We start from the raw sequence: 20274 nt of genomic DNA, 5'->3' as shown, positions 1-20274 counted from the left end.
TGAGGGGGGAGTGAGTGAGCGGCTGTGTGGTGCCTAGTTGCTGGCTGGGGTTAAACCACGACAGAATGTTTATTTTAAAAAGTACTAGGGCAGGTTGTGTATTATAAAGTTAATGAAATAGTGCATTATATCAGAATTCTACAGTTATAAATAGGTTGTCCAGCTTTTAAAAGAGGGAAATCTTTTACTGTGAGAGTGATGAGGTGCTGGAACAGATTTCCCAGAGAGGTTGTGGATGCCCCCTCCCTGGAAGTGTTTAAAACCAGGTTGGATGGGGCTTTGGACAACGTGGTCTAGTGGAGGGTGTCCCTGCCCATGGCAGGGGGGTTGGAACTAGATGACCTTTAGAGGTCCCTTCCAACCCAAACCGTTCTGTGATTCTGTGATAAATCCTTGTGCATGGCATTTCAGTGAAGGGCCTTTGGAAGTGAAGCTTGTATGATTTTTCTAGTTCTGCTGCCTGAGAACTCTTGGAAGGTGGAAAATTCAAGCTAGATGTAGAGAAGCGTATCCTTTCTGCATTAACAAGAGTTGCTAATAGCTGAGCAGGAGGTGGCACAAAGAAAACAATGGTTTAATTTTCAGCTACCTGAAAACTTTGAGAAGTAACAGAGTTCAAGGGAAGTTTTACTCCAGCACCTCCAGGACTTCAGTGGCTACTATAGGAACCTAGCGTGGAAACAGAGCGCTTTGTAAAATGCTCTGTACAAAATGCTTTATGGTGGTAAAGTTGGTTGTGATCTGAACAGTGAATGCAATCTTTCTTGTTTATCTGGTACTTCACGTTCCATAAAGGAAAGGAGGAAACCGCTGTTTTAGGGAACAAGCTGTAAGATTAGAAATTATGCTCTCTAGTCTTGTTGTACCATGGTCTTTGAGGTTCTGTATGTTTTACTGTTGGCAAGGAATACATCTGGGATAAAACAATTTTTTTGAACCAGAACTAAAGGATTTGGTGGTAGATCTTTAGGTGTTATGCTGTGGGCAGCATGGTAATTGTTACTTGGCAAATTCTCCTCATCAAGCCCCCAAAATTGTCATCTCTGTGTAGTGGTTGTGCGTGATGTGGTGGTTAAAAGCTTTTACTAATTTTATGGCTACAGAAATTATGTAAGCATGTATAAAATGTTTGTTACATCCTTAAAAGCAACTGAACACGTATGACTTGCCTGCATCTCTATTTCACATTTGCATTTGTAGGTTATTTTCAGCGGAAAATGATTGACCTTGTTTCATTGTGCTTTCTCTGTGTGAAACTCAGTGCAGTTTGTCAGTAGAAGTGACTGCTATATCTGGGACTTGCCAGTCTCTTCAGTCCTTTTTTTCCATAGGCTTCTGTGATCTGAAATAGACTTTGCAAACTACTGCATTAGGAACCTCTTTGCATGTCTTCTAGGAGATAGTTTTATTTAGAGCTCGTGATTTAATTTTGCTACTAGGTCTTCTGGCTGAGAACTAGAGCTGAAAGAGGACTTTGCATCTGAGCATTTTGGAAGATTCAGTGGTGTTTTGCTGGTTTTTTTTTTAAATTTCTGTTGAAAATTGAACATTTTATGGAGCTGTGTTGTCTTGATAGTGTAGAATAAAAAAAACTAGATGAAGAATTTTTATTTCCTCTTTCATCTTGTCAGAATTTTTAGTTTCAAACTTCTACTATTTGGAATCTGTTCATTTATATAAAATATTTTATCGTTAGTGTACTGTTTATCATTCTTATACACTGTTTTACCTTCCTGAAAAAGATTATTTTGATGACCTGAAATTTTTAATTTTTTTTTTTCAATGGAAAAGGTCAAAATATTGGCTTTTTGTATCGCTCTGAAGTAAAAACAAATTTCAGTGTTAGTACTTCTGATGGCACAGCAGTCCGTTTTCCCAACGGTTCTTTTGGGAACATGATAGAAGCATACTTTTTCTTGCCAGTTTCGATTTCTGAATTATTCAGTTGCATAATGGCCTCATTTGCTAAGGAAATAACATACTTCATGGGTAGCATGTGACAGATGAACTTAATTAATGCTTGGAGATTCAGTTTGGATTAGAATCTAGAGGCCCGAATGCTTATCTGAAATGTATCCAAATGGCAGTGTTGGAACTGCCAAGAATTGAAAACAGATCTCCAATTCTCCTATGAGTTTTACTTACTTTTTTGTCAAGTGAGAGATGATCTGAGCTCAGTCTTTTATGATTTAATTTAACTTATGATTTAGTACTGTATTTCTTAGAGAGGTTGCTTGCTTTCTATAAATTGCAGTCTTCTCTGTCAGGCAGCTGAATCTAAATTTCATGATTTTCTTTTTTTCTCTAAGGCGTACAAGATTTGTATATGCTATGCAGAAATTTTATCCAATAATGGTGAGGTGAAGTTGCATAATACCAGCTTTACTCCTGACAGGCAGTATCGTTTAGTATAACTACTGTTTTATAGCACACTTCTAGTTATACCATAGGTAAATTTTATGCATCAGTTTAATTTAAATGGGCTTGGAAAACCTGTATAGACAGGTTTCACGTAGAACCTTTGCCTTTGAGTTTATGTAGTGTCTTTGCCCTAATACAGTTGACGTATTATGTGTCAAGCTTCTTAACAAACTTCTTAAAGGTGCCACGCTGGTAAAAGAGAGGAGCAGACTGGCTGTTTCAAAGGCACTGTATCCTCAGGGCTTCTGTATCCCTCCTGGAATATAGACAGGATGCTTCCTGGAGCATGAACCAGCGTGTAGCACAGACTCGAGAGGGACAGAAAGGCTTACTTGTCTCTGAAACAGGGAGAGAACTGGATCTTATAACCCTTGTTTTTATACTCACCATTGCCCTATTTGCCCGATTTCTGCAACAGCGTATCTGGTCATCTGTTCAGTAAGCCCCATGCGTGGAGAGCTTTCAAATGGTGCTGTGTGGGCCCTCAGCCGGAGAGCCCTGCTGTTAGAGCATGGTGTCCTGGTTGTGGCTTCAGCTCTGCAGGCAAAATGGCACTTTGGCTGCCAGTTTATTCCAGCACTGTCACCCCCAGTGATCCAGCTAGAACAGAAGTAGTGCAGCTTTGCAGATATAATTGTGAATAACCAGGCATTTTTTATGGCCTGATGTCGCCAATCACGTATCATGCCCCTGACTAATGTTGTTTGCATTCTCTGGTGAAGACTTGGCGTTAGCAGGACTGTAATAGCTGATGGGATGGTGTTAGGTTATTAGCCTCTGGTAACTTGTTTGTGGCAAAGTATTTGGTAGTTCTCCTGAAATCTTGTGACTGCTTTTCAGACTGGCACTACCTCATGTAGTACTACCTTCTGTAGTTTTACATCTGCGATCTCCATGTCCTGCATAAATTACATCTAGTTGTGAAAATATAAGTCATTTGTTAGTAGAAACAACAGAAATAAGAAAAATGCCTTAAATTTACTACGGAGTGGGAGGGCATAAGAACGTGCATGTGGGCTGCTGCTATAGAGGAACTTAAGTTGCCTTTGTCTAAATAATTCAGCGGCTTCCCTGCTCTGGAAACAGATGGGACACAAGATCATGACATGACATCAATATGAGACATTTGTGAGCCTCATCTTGTCCCTGCATGCCCAGTTACCATTGGAAGGACACCCAGAAGTGCAGGCAGAGGAGCAGGCACTGGTTCTCTTTAAACATCTCTGGCCCGGATGACTGGAGGACCAGAACCAAGGAATAAGGTTGAACGTGCTTACCCTGCAGCCTAGGGGGAAAAGCTGTGAGAGTAATGATAATATTTCAGAAAAAGAGCGAGCAGCAATGCTGTGATGCTTTTTGTATACTACTGCACTGTAGTGGTTGAGGAACCTGAGAAACTGCCTTGAGAATGCCATGCCTTCACACACGTGCACACACAAAGTAAGTTGTATCTTGTCTACAGAAAAAGCTCAGTGGAAAGTAAATAACTTAATTTGCATAATCCTTGGGATGCTCTTTACTTCCATAGCCTTATTTTTCCTCGTGGTTGTTACTACTGTTTCACCGTTCAAGAAATACATACAAGAGTGCTCCTGTGGTTAATTGAATACAGTTACATTTCACAGAGGATGATAGTCACAAAAAGCATAATGAATTTAGTGTATGCTTTCTTTTTCAGCATTCCTGAGTAGGGCTATAGGCACAGTTGCGTGACATTTCTGTTACAATTTTCCCATCTCTAAGAGTATCAAAATGGGTAAAAAGTTGCAATCTCTGACAGTATACTTGATCTTAAGTGTTTGCTGTTATTTAAAAAGTGAAAGTAGAATACTTACCTTATCAATAGAGATACAATGTATAAAGGCTGCTATATTAGAATAGACTCATCAAAATAGGTGTTTCCTTGAAACTGGTGTGTCTCTTTTTCCATTCTGAGTAAAGGCTTTTCTGACACAGTTTATGTTGCTATTCCTGGCTCTACTGGTGCACCCAAGGTGCTGACTGCTGGTCTGTTTTATCAGAGGGTCACATTCCCCTATTGCTGTCGCTGGTGGAGTTGTATTGAGAGTAACAATAGCTGCAAATGTTAAGGGGAAAAATACTGCAGCAGACACAGCTGGTTACTGCTGACATCTCATCCACTTTGCTATGTGCCCTCTTCCAAAATTTGTTAGACACTGGTGATTTCGATACTGCATCTGTTTTGCTATTGTTAAAACATTTGTTCTGGAATCAGACTAAATAATGCAGGAAAACATTAGGGTGTTTTCTGAGCCTGAAATGTAACCTACTGTAATGTAATTGTGGAGACTGAAGGCAGGAGACTTGGAAGCAAAGTAATGAAAGGAGGCTGGGTATTTTATATTCTGATTAGTAAGTTTGTATTTGAATAAACATGAGCTTTAATATGAACTTTAAAAATCCTTTCCTGTTTTTGAGGTCTGCTACACTCTATATTGTCATTCATAATTACAGTTCTGATGACTATAAAACACATGGGGAGCTGTTCTTTGGTTCTAAACAGATATGTTCATGAAGGAAAATGTATTAGAAGTAAACAGGGGTGACCTGTACATTGTGGAACAGAGACAGTCTTAGTTTTCTCTAGGCTTGCTTAAGTCTTCTAGACCCAACTTCAACATTGGTGTGATACTTAGTGATCACTTGTCCTGGGATGCTTGAACCACAAAGGAAGCAGTAAGGTTTTCAGCTTGCATTATTTATTGTTCCTGCCCATATACGAATTATATCCATTTTTAATCATAGCGAGACAGGGAATTAAAACTAAATTGCAAAGGGGAAAGAAATTGGCAGTGCCTTTTTTTTCCATCTGCCCATGTGCATTTGTTGTTTGTTTCCTTCTTTTTTTAAGAATAGTCCTGAGGATTTTATATATTCTTTTCCTCATTTCTTCATTATAAGTTAAATTCTAGTGTAAATTTTTTGATGAATGGAGAGGTTGTGAAAATAGCATCAAAAGAGTTAGGTGAATAGAAGGTTAAGAAATTGACAAAGAATTGACTTGAGTCACAATGTGAAAAATCAGCACTGTGTAACAGCAGAAACTCATTCCACATTAGGAGTTATAAAAGCTTTTCACAAAGAATCACAGAAAGGTTAAGGTTCACAGGGGCCTTTGGAGGTCATCTGGTCCCACCAACCCCCTGCTCAAGCTGGTTGCCCAGGACCACGTCCAGACGGGTTTTGAATGTCTCCAAGGATGGAGACTCCACCACCTCTCTGGCCAACCTGTGCCAGTGCTCAGTCACACTCACAGTGAAAAAGTTTTTCCTGATGTTCAGCAGAGGGAACCTCTTGTGTTCCAGTTTGTGCCCGTTGCCTCTGGTCCTGTCACTGGGCACCACTAAAAGAGCCTGGCTCCATCCTCTTTGCACCCTCCCTTCAGGGATTTATATACATTGATGAGATCCCCCCTCCAAGCCTTGGCTTCTCCAGTCTGACCAACCCCAGCTCTCTCAGCCTTTCCTCATAAGAGAGATGCTCCAGTCCCTTAATCATCTTCCTGGCTCTTTGTCGGAGATTCACTTCTTAATTCCTTCTTGTTTAAAGGTGCAATACCTACTCTTCTTTCAGCTGTCAAAGTTCTTTTTATGCCTGCGTTGTGTTCTCCTGGCACTGCAGGCTGAAGGGCAAGTTCTTCTGAGAGAGGTGGTCATATGAAAATTGAGTTGTCTGTGGAAGCAGCACACCCATAGACCCAAGTTTATAGATGGGCTGCAGAAGATGTTTCCCAGTTAGTGTTAAGTGTATTCAGAGATGACGGAGGATAGTATGTGATCTTTGTCCCTCGTGTTTTTATTTGGAAGGAGAAACACTTTTAACAAGTGCCCAGAAGGAGCAAGAACAATAATCCTCAGAAAGTCTTTCTGACACAGCTCTTAAAATTCAAGAACTGAAAATAATGCAAGCCCATAAAAGCTGCCATCTGACAGATGGTTTCACACTGGTTTTGGATAATCTTTCATCCCGAGTCTATTGAGTTGGGCCTGACATAGAGCTGCTGGCCAAAGGATGATTTCAAATTGTTGCAGGCTGTTTTAGTAGGTTGAATCCCTTTTAATAATAATCGAAGTTCTGTTGCTAAAGTACTTTGGAGGCCTGCCCTTCAGATTTTGTTAAAATTGTGAGGTCCAGGTACAGTATCATCCAAGTGGTAGGAGTACTTAGGTAATTCTGAGAGAGTCTTTGCACAGTGGGATGGATTGAAAGACTTAGTAGTTGTTCCTTGTGTCTAATTTAAACATTATGGATTATATCCTGCTGATATATCGTATTTTTATCTCATACAATGACCTGGAATATTTAGCTTCTTGAGATGTAGTAGTTCAATATTACATCCTTTTTAATTTTCAGCTGCTTGACTGTTTGAAGAGTGTCTTTATTAGGCATGCTAATAAAGTTTGTTTCTTTTTTTGCACTAGAAAAAATTCTCACCTTTGCTGTACACTGTAGAATAGTTGTCACAGTTCAGGCTATTAAAAAAAGATTTGCTTTTTGTATTTGAGCTTGTAAACAGTTCAATTTCTAAACAAGAACAGACTGTATCAATACATTACTGCTTGCCATCGCTCTGCTCTGTAGAGATTTAGGAGTTAATAAAATGTCTTTTATTTACTCTGCCCTGAATAATTCAGTACATTGCTGTTGTGCAGGAAAATAATCTAGAAAAAAAGTGATTGTACAAAGACTGTTCTAGCAGATAAATAAGCAGATAAGCACTACAATAATGTTTAGTGATTGCTTTTCATTTTTTTTGTAGAGTTTGGGACAAAGTTATTAGTGGGTCCTGCAAGATACTTGTTTTTGTTGCTGTGGAGATATTATTAACCTTTAAAATGAAGATTATAGCACTGAATACTGCAGAAAAGATCACACAGTTTTTGGAAAATGTAAGTACTCTATGGTGCTTTGCATTACCTTTTATGGTTTATGAAAGTGTGTTTCAGCCTTAAAGTCATTTGCCTGTTGCAAACATGCCGTAAGATACTATTACATTACTTACTGATAATAGTGTAGTGTAGTACCAAGGTGAAGAGAGAATGTGCAGGAACGAGAATAATATTTTTCTCTATCAGGAGGTAAGGTTTTCGTAGAATGAAATGATTTTTAGGCTTTGGGGAATGTGTTATCTATGTTTGTACAGATTTGACAATATTCCTTGTGATACTAAAGGGTTTTTCTGTGAAAGTAAGTGCAGGTGAGGTTAGATTAATTTTTCTGGAAGCTCCTTACAGGGTTGGTTTCTGGCAGCTTTTTTGCTCCTTGCCCGAGCGTGAATCTGTAGACTCAAGGGATGTTTACTGTTGACGTAAGGATGGGATCATGAACCTGGCCCTGAACTTTCCGTCTATGAATGGTAACGAGCATCATAGCAGGGTTGTAGGACTGCAGTGTAACCTGGGTTAGTGACATTAGATACATTTGTGGTCGTGGATGGCCAGCATAAGTTCTGTCTGATGTCAGGTTAGGGATGTGTGAAGTCTGAGGTGCCTGAGTGCTCATCTTACTGTTTTGTAAATAAAAGCTTTTTGTCTAAAACCTGGAGGTAATATGGTGCATGTAGAGTGAGGGATGGTGGGATGGTAGGGCAGGGAGGTAGGATTCTAGTTTTGTTTTCTTCTTTATAAAGAGATAAAATCTGAACTGGAAATTTTAAAACTTTATTTTAAACAAAACAATCAAATAAAGTACTCTGACAATGCATCTTGCCCTGATCTTTTGTAGATTCCTCAAGATAACACTGACGCCATTGTCAGCAAAGCTGTTGATCTGTGGCGCACGCACTGCGGGACTCCAGCACACTCAGTCTGAGAACTTTCTTTGCTTACGACAGCTTGGGGAAGAAAAGACATTTGGAAAGACATTTTACCACTCTTTCCCCATCATTACCTCTTCTATGTCAAGATGCTATTAAAGCAGCTAATAGCATAGTGATCAATATGTAAATATTTTTCAATAAATACGGATGGAAGGAAGATACCTAGTGGTGGTGTGATCATGTCCAGAGTGTTTCTTGGCCAGCCAGCTACAGTGTGTTCTGATTGCACAGTGTGCTCTCTGGCTTTTGGGGAAGTAAATCTAATTCTTGAAGCAAGGTAAACTTAATTTAAATGTAATTGTAATTCAAAAATGGTTTTTGTATGCCAGCTTATAACTAGTTACTGTTTGGAGGTGTTTTTAAGGTGAATTTATTAAATGTTAGTCTGCTGGAACTCTTTGGTGAACAAGCATGCCTTTTCTAGGAATGTACTCTTATTAATACTGTAAATTTTCAGGTAAATGCCTAGCAGAGGCATCACAAGTTTGAAGCAGAGGACATCACAATGACCAGGGGTGACATGCTTTTCTGAAGTGTCTTAAAATACTTTCTTTTCATCTGTCAACCAGCTCTCAATGGCTGGAACTCCTTCTTTGTTCTTCATGGAAGATGCTCTAGAAAGGTGGATCTCACCTATCCTAGAATGTAACTTTGGACAGATACGGAGAAAATCAGTGGGATGAGTCAATATAATTCAGAATTACAGGCTGGTAATAAACAATTCCTCTGTTGAATGCTTGGCTCAAAGTTGTTTTGATTTGATTCTTGTTTGATTTAGATTTCAAAATAAAGTTTATTACAGAAGTATAATTTATAAGTAGAGTGATTAGCCATAGAGATTTGCTGGATAACTGATCTTTTTCTTGTAAAAGTGTAAAATTCTATTTCTATGTCTTGCATAGACCAAGGAATTGTATATAAAAATGTGTTGCTTAGCTGTTATTTGACTGAAATTGATGCTTAATATACCAAGTGCCAAGTATGCTTATCGCACTTGAAAGACGGTGCTTAGTTTGCACTCAGTGTAGCACAGACTTGAAATGCTTTAGAAACTTTACTTTTGTTTTAAACTAGGTCAGGTTTACCTTCCAACACATCAGCTGGGGAAGCATGGAGCTCAGTTCAGGTTACACCTAACAACCTTGGTAGGTTATCTGTGCTGGATTCTGAGATGCTGCTGTTAGTGTTCCTAAAATGCCTGAGCTTATCCAAATCAGAAAAAGCTTGTTTGTGTCTGCTTTGAAAGCCATTGCTGTGTCTGCATTGTAGTGTAATCCATTTCGTTCACTTCAGATAGGAGCTTGTTTTCCTAGTGTAGGCATGAGAGCTGGGTAACGTGGATAGGGAGGAGCATATACGTTCTGTGAGTAACAGCACTGCATTCTGTAACACGCAGTGCACAAGTTTCTCAAATAATGGCTGGGGGTACCATCTGAGAGGTTACGCATTTGAACGTTTTTCCCTCAGGCTGCACAGCTTATTCACAAAACCCCCAAAGTTACAGATGCATTATTCAGGCCTTTACAGTGCAGATTAGCTAGTCATTGAAAAAACAAGCACTGATGACACTGAAGGTGTTTAGCAGTTTCAGTACCGAAAGGTAATCAATAACTCATATTCTGTGAAGAGAGATGCACTGCATCAGGATTAGAAGTACCCGTTAGTGTTATTGCTTCCAGACTTGCCACTGAGTGTTCCTCCAATCACTATTTGCCTGAAGGCTCCAAACTTGTTTTGTTCAGTTTAGTTTTTAATTTAAAAAAGCCTTTCTCCATCAGTAGACAGGCCCTAGAGTTGCATGGACAAGAGATGGAGATCTGCTTTCACAGAATCACAGAGTGATTGAGGTTGGCAGGGACCTCTGGGGGAGGCATCTGGTCCAACCAACCCCCTGCTCAAGCGTGGCCACCTACAGATGGTTGCCCAGGACCATGTCCAGATGGGTTTTGAATGTCTTCAAGGATGGAGATTCCACCGCGTCTCTGGGCAACTTGTGCCAGTGCTCAGTCACCCTCTCAGTGAAAATCTCTGTGTTTCCACGTGAGCAACAGCAATTTAACTTAAACATTTCAGTGTATGTGGGATGGTCAAATGCTGCTCCACTTTAATGTCAGCTGAAGTTTGTGTGCGGCTTTTTCAGTTTCATGTACAAACAAAGAACAGGAATGTTTCTTTAGGGGAGTGCATTGTTTATTCTGGGCTATGCTGAAGGAGGGGAGCTCTCTAGAGAGTAGATAGTGGTTTAACACCACACTGCCTTCACTGATCTGGTAAGAGACATTTATGTCTATCTTAATGGATCCATTTCCAAGCTTTCACTGTGGATTTATGAGGGATGCAGTTTATGCGGAAAACTTAACTGAATTCCCAAAAGGCTGAAAGTATGAAACTGGCTAACTTACGCTCCGTTAATTTTTGGTGATGTCTGCTCAGTTGAACATAACGCTTTAGCTCAGAGACCTGCTTCCCCAGAGAGAACAGTAAAATGTGAGCTTTCAGTGTCCCCAGCATGTGATGATCAGGGTGAGGTTGAGGCAAGGTACCTTTAAAGTCCCAGCCGCTGGGGAAGCCTTGGTCTGTGCCTCCAGCGGTTGTCATCAGCCTGGAGTTTGGCATATGTGGCTAAGGGCTGCTCTTTGACCTCTTGAACCAAAACACTGATATTTTTAGTGTCCAGCTAGGCGCTTTTCGTGGGCAGTCCAAGTTTGGTCATTTATCTACTATGGACTACTAGTTCCTTACACAGATTGTTTTGAAGTTCCACATAGTTGAGCATCCCACTGAAATCCCTGGCTAGGTAATGTAGGCAAGGGGTTATCTTTGCCATTTGTTTTCTGATGGCTCTGTGTCATTGCAGGAGGAGTGTGGTAACAAGTCATCTGATCATCGTTTTTTGTGAGAAGCTTGAAAATAAGATATTTTGTCTTTATGTTATTTCTCCTTGACTGGCTGAGTATCTAACTGCTTGCTGCATGCTTGTTTGTTCCTATAGAACTAGCTGCTAAGAGTGAGGTTTGGGTTTGTTTTTTGGTTTTTTTGTTTGTTTTTTTTTTCCCCTGGAGATAATAGAAACAACACTGAAACATTCGCTTTGGACAGTGAAAGCTCCCCTCTTAAACCTTACTCTGCCAAATATCTTTATGGGCTTTGCAAACAAGAAAAATAAGCTTAATTTGGTCCAGTTCTCCCCTCGAGCAGTACTTTCCCTCCAGAGAGGTTTAGAGCAATGCCACATGTCTGTGCTCTCCCATGTTGCATGCACTAGTTCTCTTCCAGCTGATGTCTTTCCATGCTGTGATGGAAACTCCAGATAAGAAAAGTAATGGCAGATGTCAGAGGATGATGCTTGAAAAATGATGAGTGATTTGAATTCTAGTAAGGGGCCTGAGAGTATGGAAAGAAAAGCAGGAAAATACGGAGACAAAAGTGGCTGAAAAACTTTTTCAGCCCCTGAATTACTGTAACAGTGATACAGAGCAGGTTTCTGTGGGTAGGAGATAACTTTCATCACCCCATGGGACAACTCAGTTGAAGATGGCGTCTTTCTGAACACCAGAGCTCCTGACCACATGGCACAAATTTATGGAAAAGCTTTCCTTCATTCTGCCACTTGGGAGAATTTTGTAAGCAATTTTGTACAATTTGTAGGCAACACTTGCCGCTGTGGGCATAGGGTGATGTTGCATCACCTGCATCTTGCCCTGACAGGTGCTTAACGGATGCTGGTGATGTCGCTTCCCACATCAGAAGCTACTAGCTCACGCTGCTCAGGAGCAGGGCGGCTGCTTTGTCCCATGCAGACCAGTTCGACTGTGCGACCAGGGCACAGCCGCAGTGTTGTTTAGGCCTTGGGTACCTGGAAGCCGTGGTCCAAGGGGCGAGGAATGGGGGTGAGGAAGATGATGGTGGAGGAATCTTACCCAATTCCTGTGCTCAGGGAACTGAGCTCTTAGCCAGGCACTGCCAAGCAGCAGAGGTGTGTCTGTGTGTGCACACACATGTGTGCATGCGTGGCTGCACGTGTGTGCACGCACACCGCTCAGCGGGGGCTCTGCTGGGCTCGTGTCTGGCAGCATGGAGCTTCCAGTGCCTTTGGGGGATTTGCACAGTGGGCTCAGTGTGTTTCCCTCTTCCTTCCACCCCCTCTACCCCTCACAAAAAAATACTTCAGGTGCCTAGTGGCTGTTATTTTGGACTGAAGATCAGTTCTTGGGTATGTGTGGACATGGATGTATGTATGGATCTAACTTTTACATTCTAAATGGGTTGCTAAAGAGGTATGTCTGTCTCCTACCTGTCAGGGTTAATGTGTCCATGTATGTAAAACAGACACTCAGCAAATAAATGTTGAAATATAGATTGTTGTATCTTATGTCCCATTAACAGGGAATATTGCAGGGTGCACCTGGCTGCCGGTTGTTTCTGTGGGCCCGCTCTCCCAAGTTTGTTTGAGGTGGTTTGAAGCAGCCGGTAAAGGTAGCACAAAGGCTGTTGCTGAGCTGCTCACCAGGGGCTGGCTGTTTAATGGAGAATTGATCCCCCCCCTCTGTTTCCTGCCTAAAAATGGCATTAGATTGCAATTTGATTGCTAGTAATTACATGGACTTCACTGAAGACACACACGTCTTTCCTTAGACCAGTTTTATAAAATGCTTCAGTTAAAAACACAGCCCTTGTGTAGAGGTCTCAGTACAAGAGATCAGGCTGTCTTCTCACATTCTCTGTACAGTGTATCTTCACCAATGTTTTTCTTTTTAAAGGATAGAAATTACCGTATGTAACCAAAGCACTGTATAATGCTGCTATGGAAGCCATAGCTAGTTATGGGGGAAGGGGATATTTAGTTCAAAATTAGGATTTTTAAAAAAAATTTTTTTTTACTTATTTATCCAAACCTTACTGTATAGCTACCAACTTGTTGGCCGCCAGAATGGAAACACATACAAAGCACAAACAAGGATTGTAAGGAGGTCAGTGAAAACTTACCCAGAGGGAAACAAAGAAGTAAGCCCAGTACGAGAGTTTTGATCGCGTTGTATCTCTGCATCACCAATGGAAAGGAGCAGGATTTGGTCAGCTGAAGTATATGGACCTGTCATTTTTGTGTAATTGGAAGCCTCTGCGTGCATCAGGGCAGGGGAGCTGCGCCCTCCTGCCAGTTCCAGTGAGGGTGCGGGGTGCCGCTTGTGTCTTTGGGGGTCAGAATTTTTGCACCATCAATTATGAAAACTGAACAGCCTAAGCACAACTATTACCTTATGTACTTACTGCAGGTGGCTAGCGAGACTATTTGAAGGTACGTGCTTATTCTTGTGAAGGTTCTTCCTCCCTTTTTCACTACGCAGAGGGTGCAACTTGTCACAACTTGAAATGCTCTGCAACCACTGAAACTACTCGGGGGAGGAAAAAAAAAAAAAGATGAAAAGGTGACATGAAAGTAGCTGGCTGTGCAGGTGTGGCTGCTCTGCTGAACAGCAGTAGCACTTGCTGGTACTACTCAGTGGCGTTTTGTCTAACCACAGGGTGTTCCACATTGGGCAAAGACTCGTGAACAGGGACGGGAGAGTAGAGTTGGCAAATGCTGCACGGTGACTCTGGCTGCAAGCACTCGACAGAGCGTACCCTGTACCGACAGCGTTGCAGCGAGAGGTGGGGTTTGGTTGCGTTTGTGGATGCGTGTCTGCTGCAGACGGTTGATTTTGTTCTTTACTGGCCTGGTGCTGGGTACAACTTTAGCAGCTGCGGTACCAGTCGTCTTCCTTTGCGCACCTTCGCTGAACCCGCTTGCAGAGACGGCGCTCGTGGCTCGGCCGATGCAACGCCCTGTCGATCTGCTCTGGCGAGCCTTGCTCTTCTGCTTTGCTCCCCGCTGAGGTGCGGGCAGGCCGTGGGCACGCACCGCGTCGCTGCAGCTGCCAGGCTGCAGTGCTGAGCCTGGCTGGCAGCGGGAGGGCCGCTATCCTCAACTGCGTCCGTTTGTTACAGTCAGTCACTGGGGCAGAGGGTGATAAAACACACAGGCACAGGAATGCGCTTTTTTTTTTTAAATTATTTTTTTTAAGAAACTGCATACATCAGAGACAAACAATAATTTAAATACCATGCAGTTTCAGTATGTACAAAAACTAGGACATAGAGATCCAGTTTAATTCTTTTCTAGTTATTTACATCATTTTCATACAGCCATAATCTGTTAAATTACAATACTGGAAGAGCACATGATTGACAGCCACCACACTCACTCCTATACAAAGACAAACTATATACATACACTTGGATATCAACTGGAAAATGCAACTGGTGCAGGAGTAACTGGGACACACGGGAAAGCAAACAATGTGCCCGTCACCTCCTCTTTGTTTACAGAAGTTGTTCCAAGCTCGAGCAGACTGAACACCTGGGAAAAATCATTTGTCCCCCTTTTTCTTTCCTGATTTTTTTTTTTTTTATTAGCCTAGTCCTCTCCCATGGCTATTTATACAACATGATTTTATTTGCAGGCACATTAGGGAGCCCCCGTTCATGTACAACTACGCGTTCCCATCTTGCCCATCTATTTTTGAGTGCAAGCTTTCACTAGGCATGTTGGAGTGCTCCCCCTCTGTTGGTTTATAGTGTTTCCAATGTATGGTCGGCGCTGTAGAAATACCGAAGGGTGAGTTTGGTAACTAGTTGCAGTGATGACAAAGTGCTGTGGTTACGTGTTAAGTGTTAGGCCGAAATATATTTGTGTACTGGACTCACTAAATAGTTTCAGTTAACGTAAAATAGTTAAAAGTCTATGATATTCTCTCCCCCTGCTTCTCTTCTGACAAGCGCACACAAGGAATTGTCTAGACACCAGAGCTGACCTGAGCCCCATCCCAGCGAGCCCCGCAGCCTGAAACTTCTTCAGTTTGCAAGTAACCCGTAGGGTGTAGGGTGGGGAAAGGCCACAGCGCTGATGTTCCCTGTCAGTCATAAATACATCACCAGGTCCCTGTAGCCCGCTGCTGGCGAGGCTGTGGGTGGGGGTACGATGCCATCATCGTATTTCCTGTCACTTTTTTCTTTCAAACAATCAAAACTTTTGTCGAGATATTTTGGAGTTGCTTTTCTAATCCCCGCCACCTCCCCAGCCTCAGCATTTTCCACCTCATCTTTCCATAGGCTGTAGAACAGATGTTACATTGCTTGCACATTTTAAGTATGAATCAACCATCAGCATTCAGTAGATTATAACCAAAATGTTTTTCTTCCTTGACTCTAGAATATTATCTCAATTATGAGCCCTGGTGATGGATGATTAGAATAGCCATTTTTGTTCTGTGTTGATTTTTCTATTCCCTAAACCCGATGTAATTTCTTTATTACTATTATTAATCTCCTCCTAATACGAATGAGGATGACTGCTGTTAACTGCAATGTTAACAGAGTCTTAGCAGGAATGCCATCATCTTTGTGTCCTACACGTAATCTAGGTTGAAGGGGAGGAACTCATGACTGCTTGTGTTTTTTCTGGGTTTTGTTTTTTTTCACTCCCAACAGAATCACAACTACTTTGCCATGATAGAGATGGCTTTCACAGATGAGAAAACAAGTGCTCAACAGATTTTTAAAAAAGGACTGGCTGTTCCTCAGTCTGCTCGCACCTTCCCATGGATTGCAGAGGTGGGCGTGCAAACTGAGGACGCGCTGCAGCGTTCCGGCGCTGAAAGGTTGTTGAAGAATGCCTCGCCAAAGGGCAGCTTTGCAAAATACCCGGACCCACTGAAGCCAAGACCAGATGAAGCGCCAGTTCTGTGATGCTTACTACGGTGCCAAACACTTTATATGGCTTCTTTCTCCTCTTCCTCCCCCTCTTTACAGTAATGACCTCTACTTGCAATTTGGGAGAAATATGGCAGTTCTTCCACTGTGTCCTGGTGTCTGCTCAGCCAGGAGTTAACATAATTTAAAAAAAAAAAAAAAAAAGAAAAAAACCAAGAAAAAAGCATTGCCATGTGTAGCTGCCCTGGGGACAGCGTAAATCCTGAGGCAGGCAGAGCGTGACAACTTGCTAAGTGGCCAGCGGGGACCTGCCGTGGCTCATGCAGATGAAGGCAGGGTGGTTGGGGAACGTCTGGCTGTCACCCAAATGTCTGCTGTTACATGCCCAAGGGCTTACTGAGGCTACCAGGCTGGCAGGCGTGGGCGCTGCCGGGGCCCGTGCCCACGAGGCACGGTGGCAATACCCAGCGTGACATTGCCCACGTACTACCTGTTCCTCTGGGGACTCTAGCACTGACACCAGATTGACAACAGCAGTCTGCTACTTCCAGCTCTTTCCTCTTCATTTTAATCATAAATGCTGCTGCTTCAACGGCCGCCTTCCCTTCCATGCTGAACCTCTGAGCTAACGCTGCCAGGGCAGGTGTGGGATCCGTGCTGGGAACGGGAGGGGGTGCTTGCTCTTCAAAACAGCTATGCTGCAGAGCCCGTTCCTAATGCAAAGTGGCTGTAGTGAAAAGCCTAGAGTTTTGTTTTTCCCTTTTTAAAGCTGCGATGCAGTGTTGTTAGGGTGCGTGCGTATGCGAGTGAACTAAACGACACGAACCTCAGGTTTTCATGAAAATAGCCCCAAAGCAGTGTATTCCCAGCTAGTACGTAAGTGCTCTGGCTTTGCTGCGCTGAGCTGGTAACGTGGCACATTAAAGGCTTCCACTACTGATGAACTTGCATCTAAAGCAACCGTGATACAGGGCTCACTGTCTGTATTTCTTTGGCAATCATTACCTGGTCAGGAAGCGTATCACATCAGAGGCATGCTGCCTCAAAAATGAGGCACCAGAAACCAGCTGGTTTTTTACCTTCCTTTGTAGCATCTTCCATCCTACAACAGCCAATTCTTATTTAATAGCTAATAATCCATAGCACTGCAAGGATGGCCGCAGATGAGAATGAAACGCTTCCGCTTGTCTCTGATGGAGAGCAAATCCGTGAGGTATTGAGTACCACCGCTAAGTGTAAATGGAGTGTGTTAACCTCACTGCCAGTGTTGTTTGGCAGGCTGGATGCTAGAAGAACCCCACAGTCCTCTTCCTTTACTCCTGCGACCAGAGGATTGCGGCGGAGGCCTGAGAAGAGGCAGGAGTGTTGGCACTGTGCAGCATTGGCCATTAAACGCTCGTGTGCGAGAAGCTTCGCGACCCACGATCAGTAAAGGGCAATGTTAAGCATGGCATCGGGGGAGGTAGAGAGGGAGCACAGAAGAGTAGGTAGGTACGAGGAAGACAGCAAGAAAGGAAAAAAAATAATAACAGAAATAACAACACTGTAGTAAAAAAACTTTGGCCTCTCTGTTCCAACTGTCAAAGCAAAATAGCTATTGTGGAAGAAAAAAGGTGTCCTGAAGTAATAATCTGGAACTTCTTACAGTAAGTTTGCTACAGTGCTTTGGGCCAGTGGCCCAAAACATGGCATAATAGTTTCTTGTTAGAGCTGGAAGGGAATCCTAGACAATGTTTGCCCCAGCTTGCTGGCGTTATGCTAGTTAAGGGCTTGATTCTGGGAGGTGCTGGCCAAAGTTCAGAAAAGCACTTACATGTGTTCAGCTTCCATTAAGCTTGTCAGACGTGTTCCTGAATGCAGTGAGGCTGTTTTGCACGTTTACTTAGTGTTAAGCACACGCTCAAGTTGGCAGGTAAACCAGGCCCAGAGTGACCAGCTCTCTGAGCTCTACTTGGTCAGTTTGTGTGTTAAACCACTATAATAAAAATAAATTAAAACCAAACCAGAACACCCCTGGATTGCTGTCCTTACGCCTCAGCTTTGGGTACCGGTGACAAGTCCCACCATCCAAACCGATGCACCAGACTTCTTTTGTTAGGCCAGGGAACACAGTCTGTCATGCTTTTCTCAGAATGAGTTTAGGATCAGTTCTTGAAACGCCCGATACAGAGATGCTAGATACCCCTCATCGACCCCCTCTCCCCACCCCGTCCCTCTTGCCGTGTGTCCCTCTGCAGAGCGGGTGGGAATCCCAGCCTTTCTCACTGCCGGGCGCGCGTCGGCTCTCACACAATCACGAAGCTTGGGTGTAAAAACAAACCGCAAGCTGAGCGAATGCCATGCAATGACCATGAAGAGATGGGGTTTTGCTTGCTTGTCCTCAACATTCTTGTCGCTTACTGCTGATGGGTTCACAACTGGGTTTAGAAAGAGATGAAAAATAAACAGTTGCTAGAACTGAACCAGCTTTCAGTAGGGAGTCCTGTTCTTTACAGGTGATGCCTTTTTTCTGCTTGGGAGCCGAACAATGCCTAGCAACTGGCCATAAACTTCTCCAGGGAAAGAAATACCTTTCCAGTCAGATGATATTCACGGATGGACTGGCCCGGAGAGGAGTTTTGCTCCTTCACCATCCTCATAAGGTGCTCGCAGCCTGAAAGGAGTGTTTGGTATAAGTGCTTGAGTGCCGTAGGCGCCGGTCTTTTGGAGGCTTCACCCAGGCCAGTGATTCCCTGAACACCATCTCAGGGCTCTCGAATTGATGACAGAGGCTTGTCAGGATGCAGGGTGCCTGAAGACAAAATAGATGCACCACCAGCTGGACTTGAACATGTATGGCAAATCCACATGCCAGCAAAGTCTTATACATAGATGCCAAGTCTTGGCACGATTCCCACCAGGGGTATTTTCTGTTATTGAAGCTTGAACCAGCAGGTCTGATGCTGCTGCAGTACCCATCACATGTAAATACAATTTTCCTTTTGTTATATTTATTTTTCTACACTTTTTTTTTTTTTAAAAAGGCAGTTCAGAAGATTTACATTGTACGTATCAGGGAAGTGAATAATACCAGCACTTATGGTTCCTTTTAGTTATGTTTTGAAGACGGCATAGTAGTCAGGTAGAATTGAACTGCTACGGTCTATGAAACCTAAAACCCAAGGGGAAAAGAAAAAAGAGAAATAGTAAGATAATATCCTCTATTACACATTGTACATAAAAAATTTGGAGGACTAATTGCTACAGTGACACAATTAGGCAGCTCGATTCCTGCAGCATTGACATCAGCCACGCTGGCACTGCGGACCCACAACAGGCACCCACACTTTCTTGGTCCTGGCCAGACTCACAGTTCACAGGCATAAGCTGTTTGCACCAAAATCTACCATCCTCCCTGAGAGAGTTATTTTGGATCAGCTAGTCTGCTCTTTCAAGCCACACCATGCCTGATTTCACAAAAATTGTCTGGTTTAGGCAAACCTTATGCTCTTCAGCCAGGAAGATTTACATACAGTTCAAGTATGATTATTCCTTAATGTCTGAGGCTAAAAAGACAAGTAGAGTTAAAATGTCCACCCTTTCTGCAAGTACACTCTGCGTCAGGAGGCCTGGGTTTGTCAGTTCTGCAAAGGTTTGGTTTTTTTTTAAGCTTTGATTTTTCACTCTATCATGAATTAATTAATGTGTCCCACTAGTAAAGCAACACACATTCTTTGCTCAGCTCTTGCCACTGCTTAATGACATGAATAGCTCATTACCTTGCTAATGATTTTATAATGGTGATTTATCTAAGTTAGTTTAAGGGAATTACTCTATTTTTGTGCATGCCACTTCCTTCAAGTGCACATTTCCTGAAGCCACTTGTGTAACCAGTAAGTCCTGCTGAACGTCAGACAAACCCTTAGCTATACCTCTGAGCATGCCTGGCCCAGACTTACTGAGTCAAAGCCACTCGGTGGCTTTCAAAACCAAACTGAGTCACCTCAAGAGGGTCACTGCTCACCCCAACACTGGAAGAGAAGCAAAATACTGCCCAGAAACCTGCGAAAGAAACACACCTGTGTTGGTGTGATGCTTAAAGGCCTCATGGAAATCAAGGGAGCTTTCGATGGAGCTCCACTCCTTGTAGCAACACCCCCCTTTAAAACAGCCTCATCCTTTCTAAATTTGTCATTGCTCTCCTGGAGGAGTAAGCCAAATGTCCCTCAAAGGCTCAGTCACCGGGGCCAACAGATCTAGGCCAACTGCACACCCTCCAGCTTCTT

At 42.8% G+C, this 20274-nt stretch overlaps 2 protein-coding genes across 16 annotated transcripts in view; one reads left to right on the top strand and one right to left on the bottom strand.

Moving 5' to 3' along the window:
* TBC1D7 (TBC1 domain family member 7) overlaps positions 1-9070 on the top strand; it is a 258846-nt gene extending 249776 nt beyond the window's left edge. For all 7 annotated transcript variants that reach the window (XM_075745083.1, XM_075745086.1, XM_075745085.1 and 4 more), the window contains 2 exons: positions 7202-7331; positions 8167-9070. In XM_075745083.1, the coding sequence (XP_075601198.1) occupies positions 7202-7331; positions 8167-8253 (217 nt within the window). In that variant the 3' untranslated portion in view covers positions 8254-9070. The remainder of the gene's footprint in view (positions 1-7201; positions 7332-8166) is intronic.
* Positions 9071-14292: 5222 nt separating this feature from the next.
* Positions 14293-20274, bottom strand: part of PHACTR1 (phosphatase and actin regulator 1) — a 308828-nt gene continuing 302846 nt past the window's right edge. For 8 of the 9 annotated variants that reach the window (XM_075745038.1, XM_075745034.1, XM_075745033.1 and 5 more), the window contains one exon: positions 14293-19160. In XM_075745038.1, the coding sequence (XP_075601153.1) occupies positions 19145-19160 (16 nt within the window). In that variant the 3' untranslated portion in view covers positions 14293-19144. The remainder of the gene's footprint in view (positions 19161-20274) is intronic. The other variant, XR_012833947.1, reaches the window with a different exon arrangement.

This window comes from Balearica regulorum, chromosome 2 (assembly GCF_011004875.1).
Source record: "Balearica regulorum gibbericeps isolate bBalReg1 chromosome 2, bBalReg1.pri, whole genome shotgun sequence".
In the NCBI taxonomy this organism is placed as follows: domain Eukaryota; kingdom Metazoa; phylum Chordata; class Aves; order Gruiformes; family Gruidae; genus Balearica; species Balearica regulorum.
Note: the sequence above shows the minus strand (reverse complement) of the source record. Positions and strands in the feature narration are given on the sequence as shown.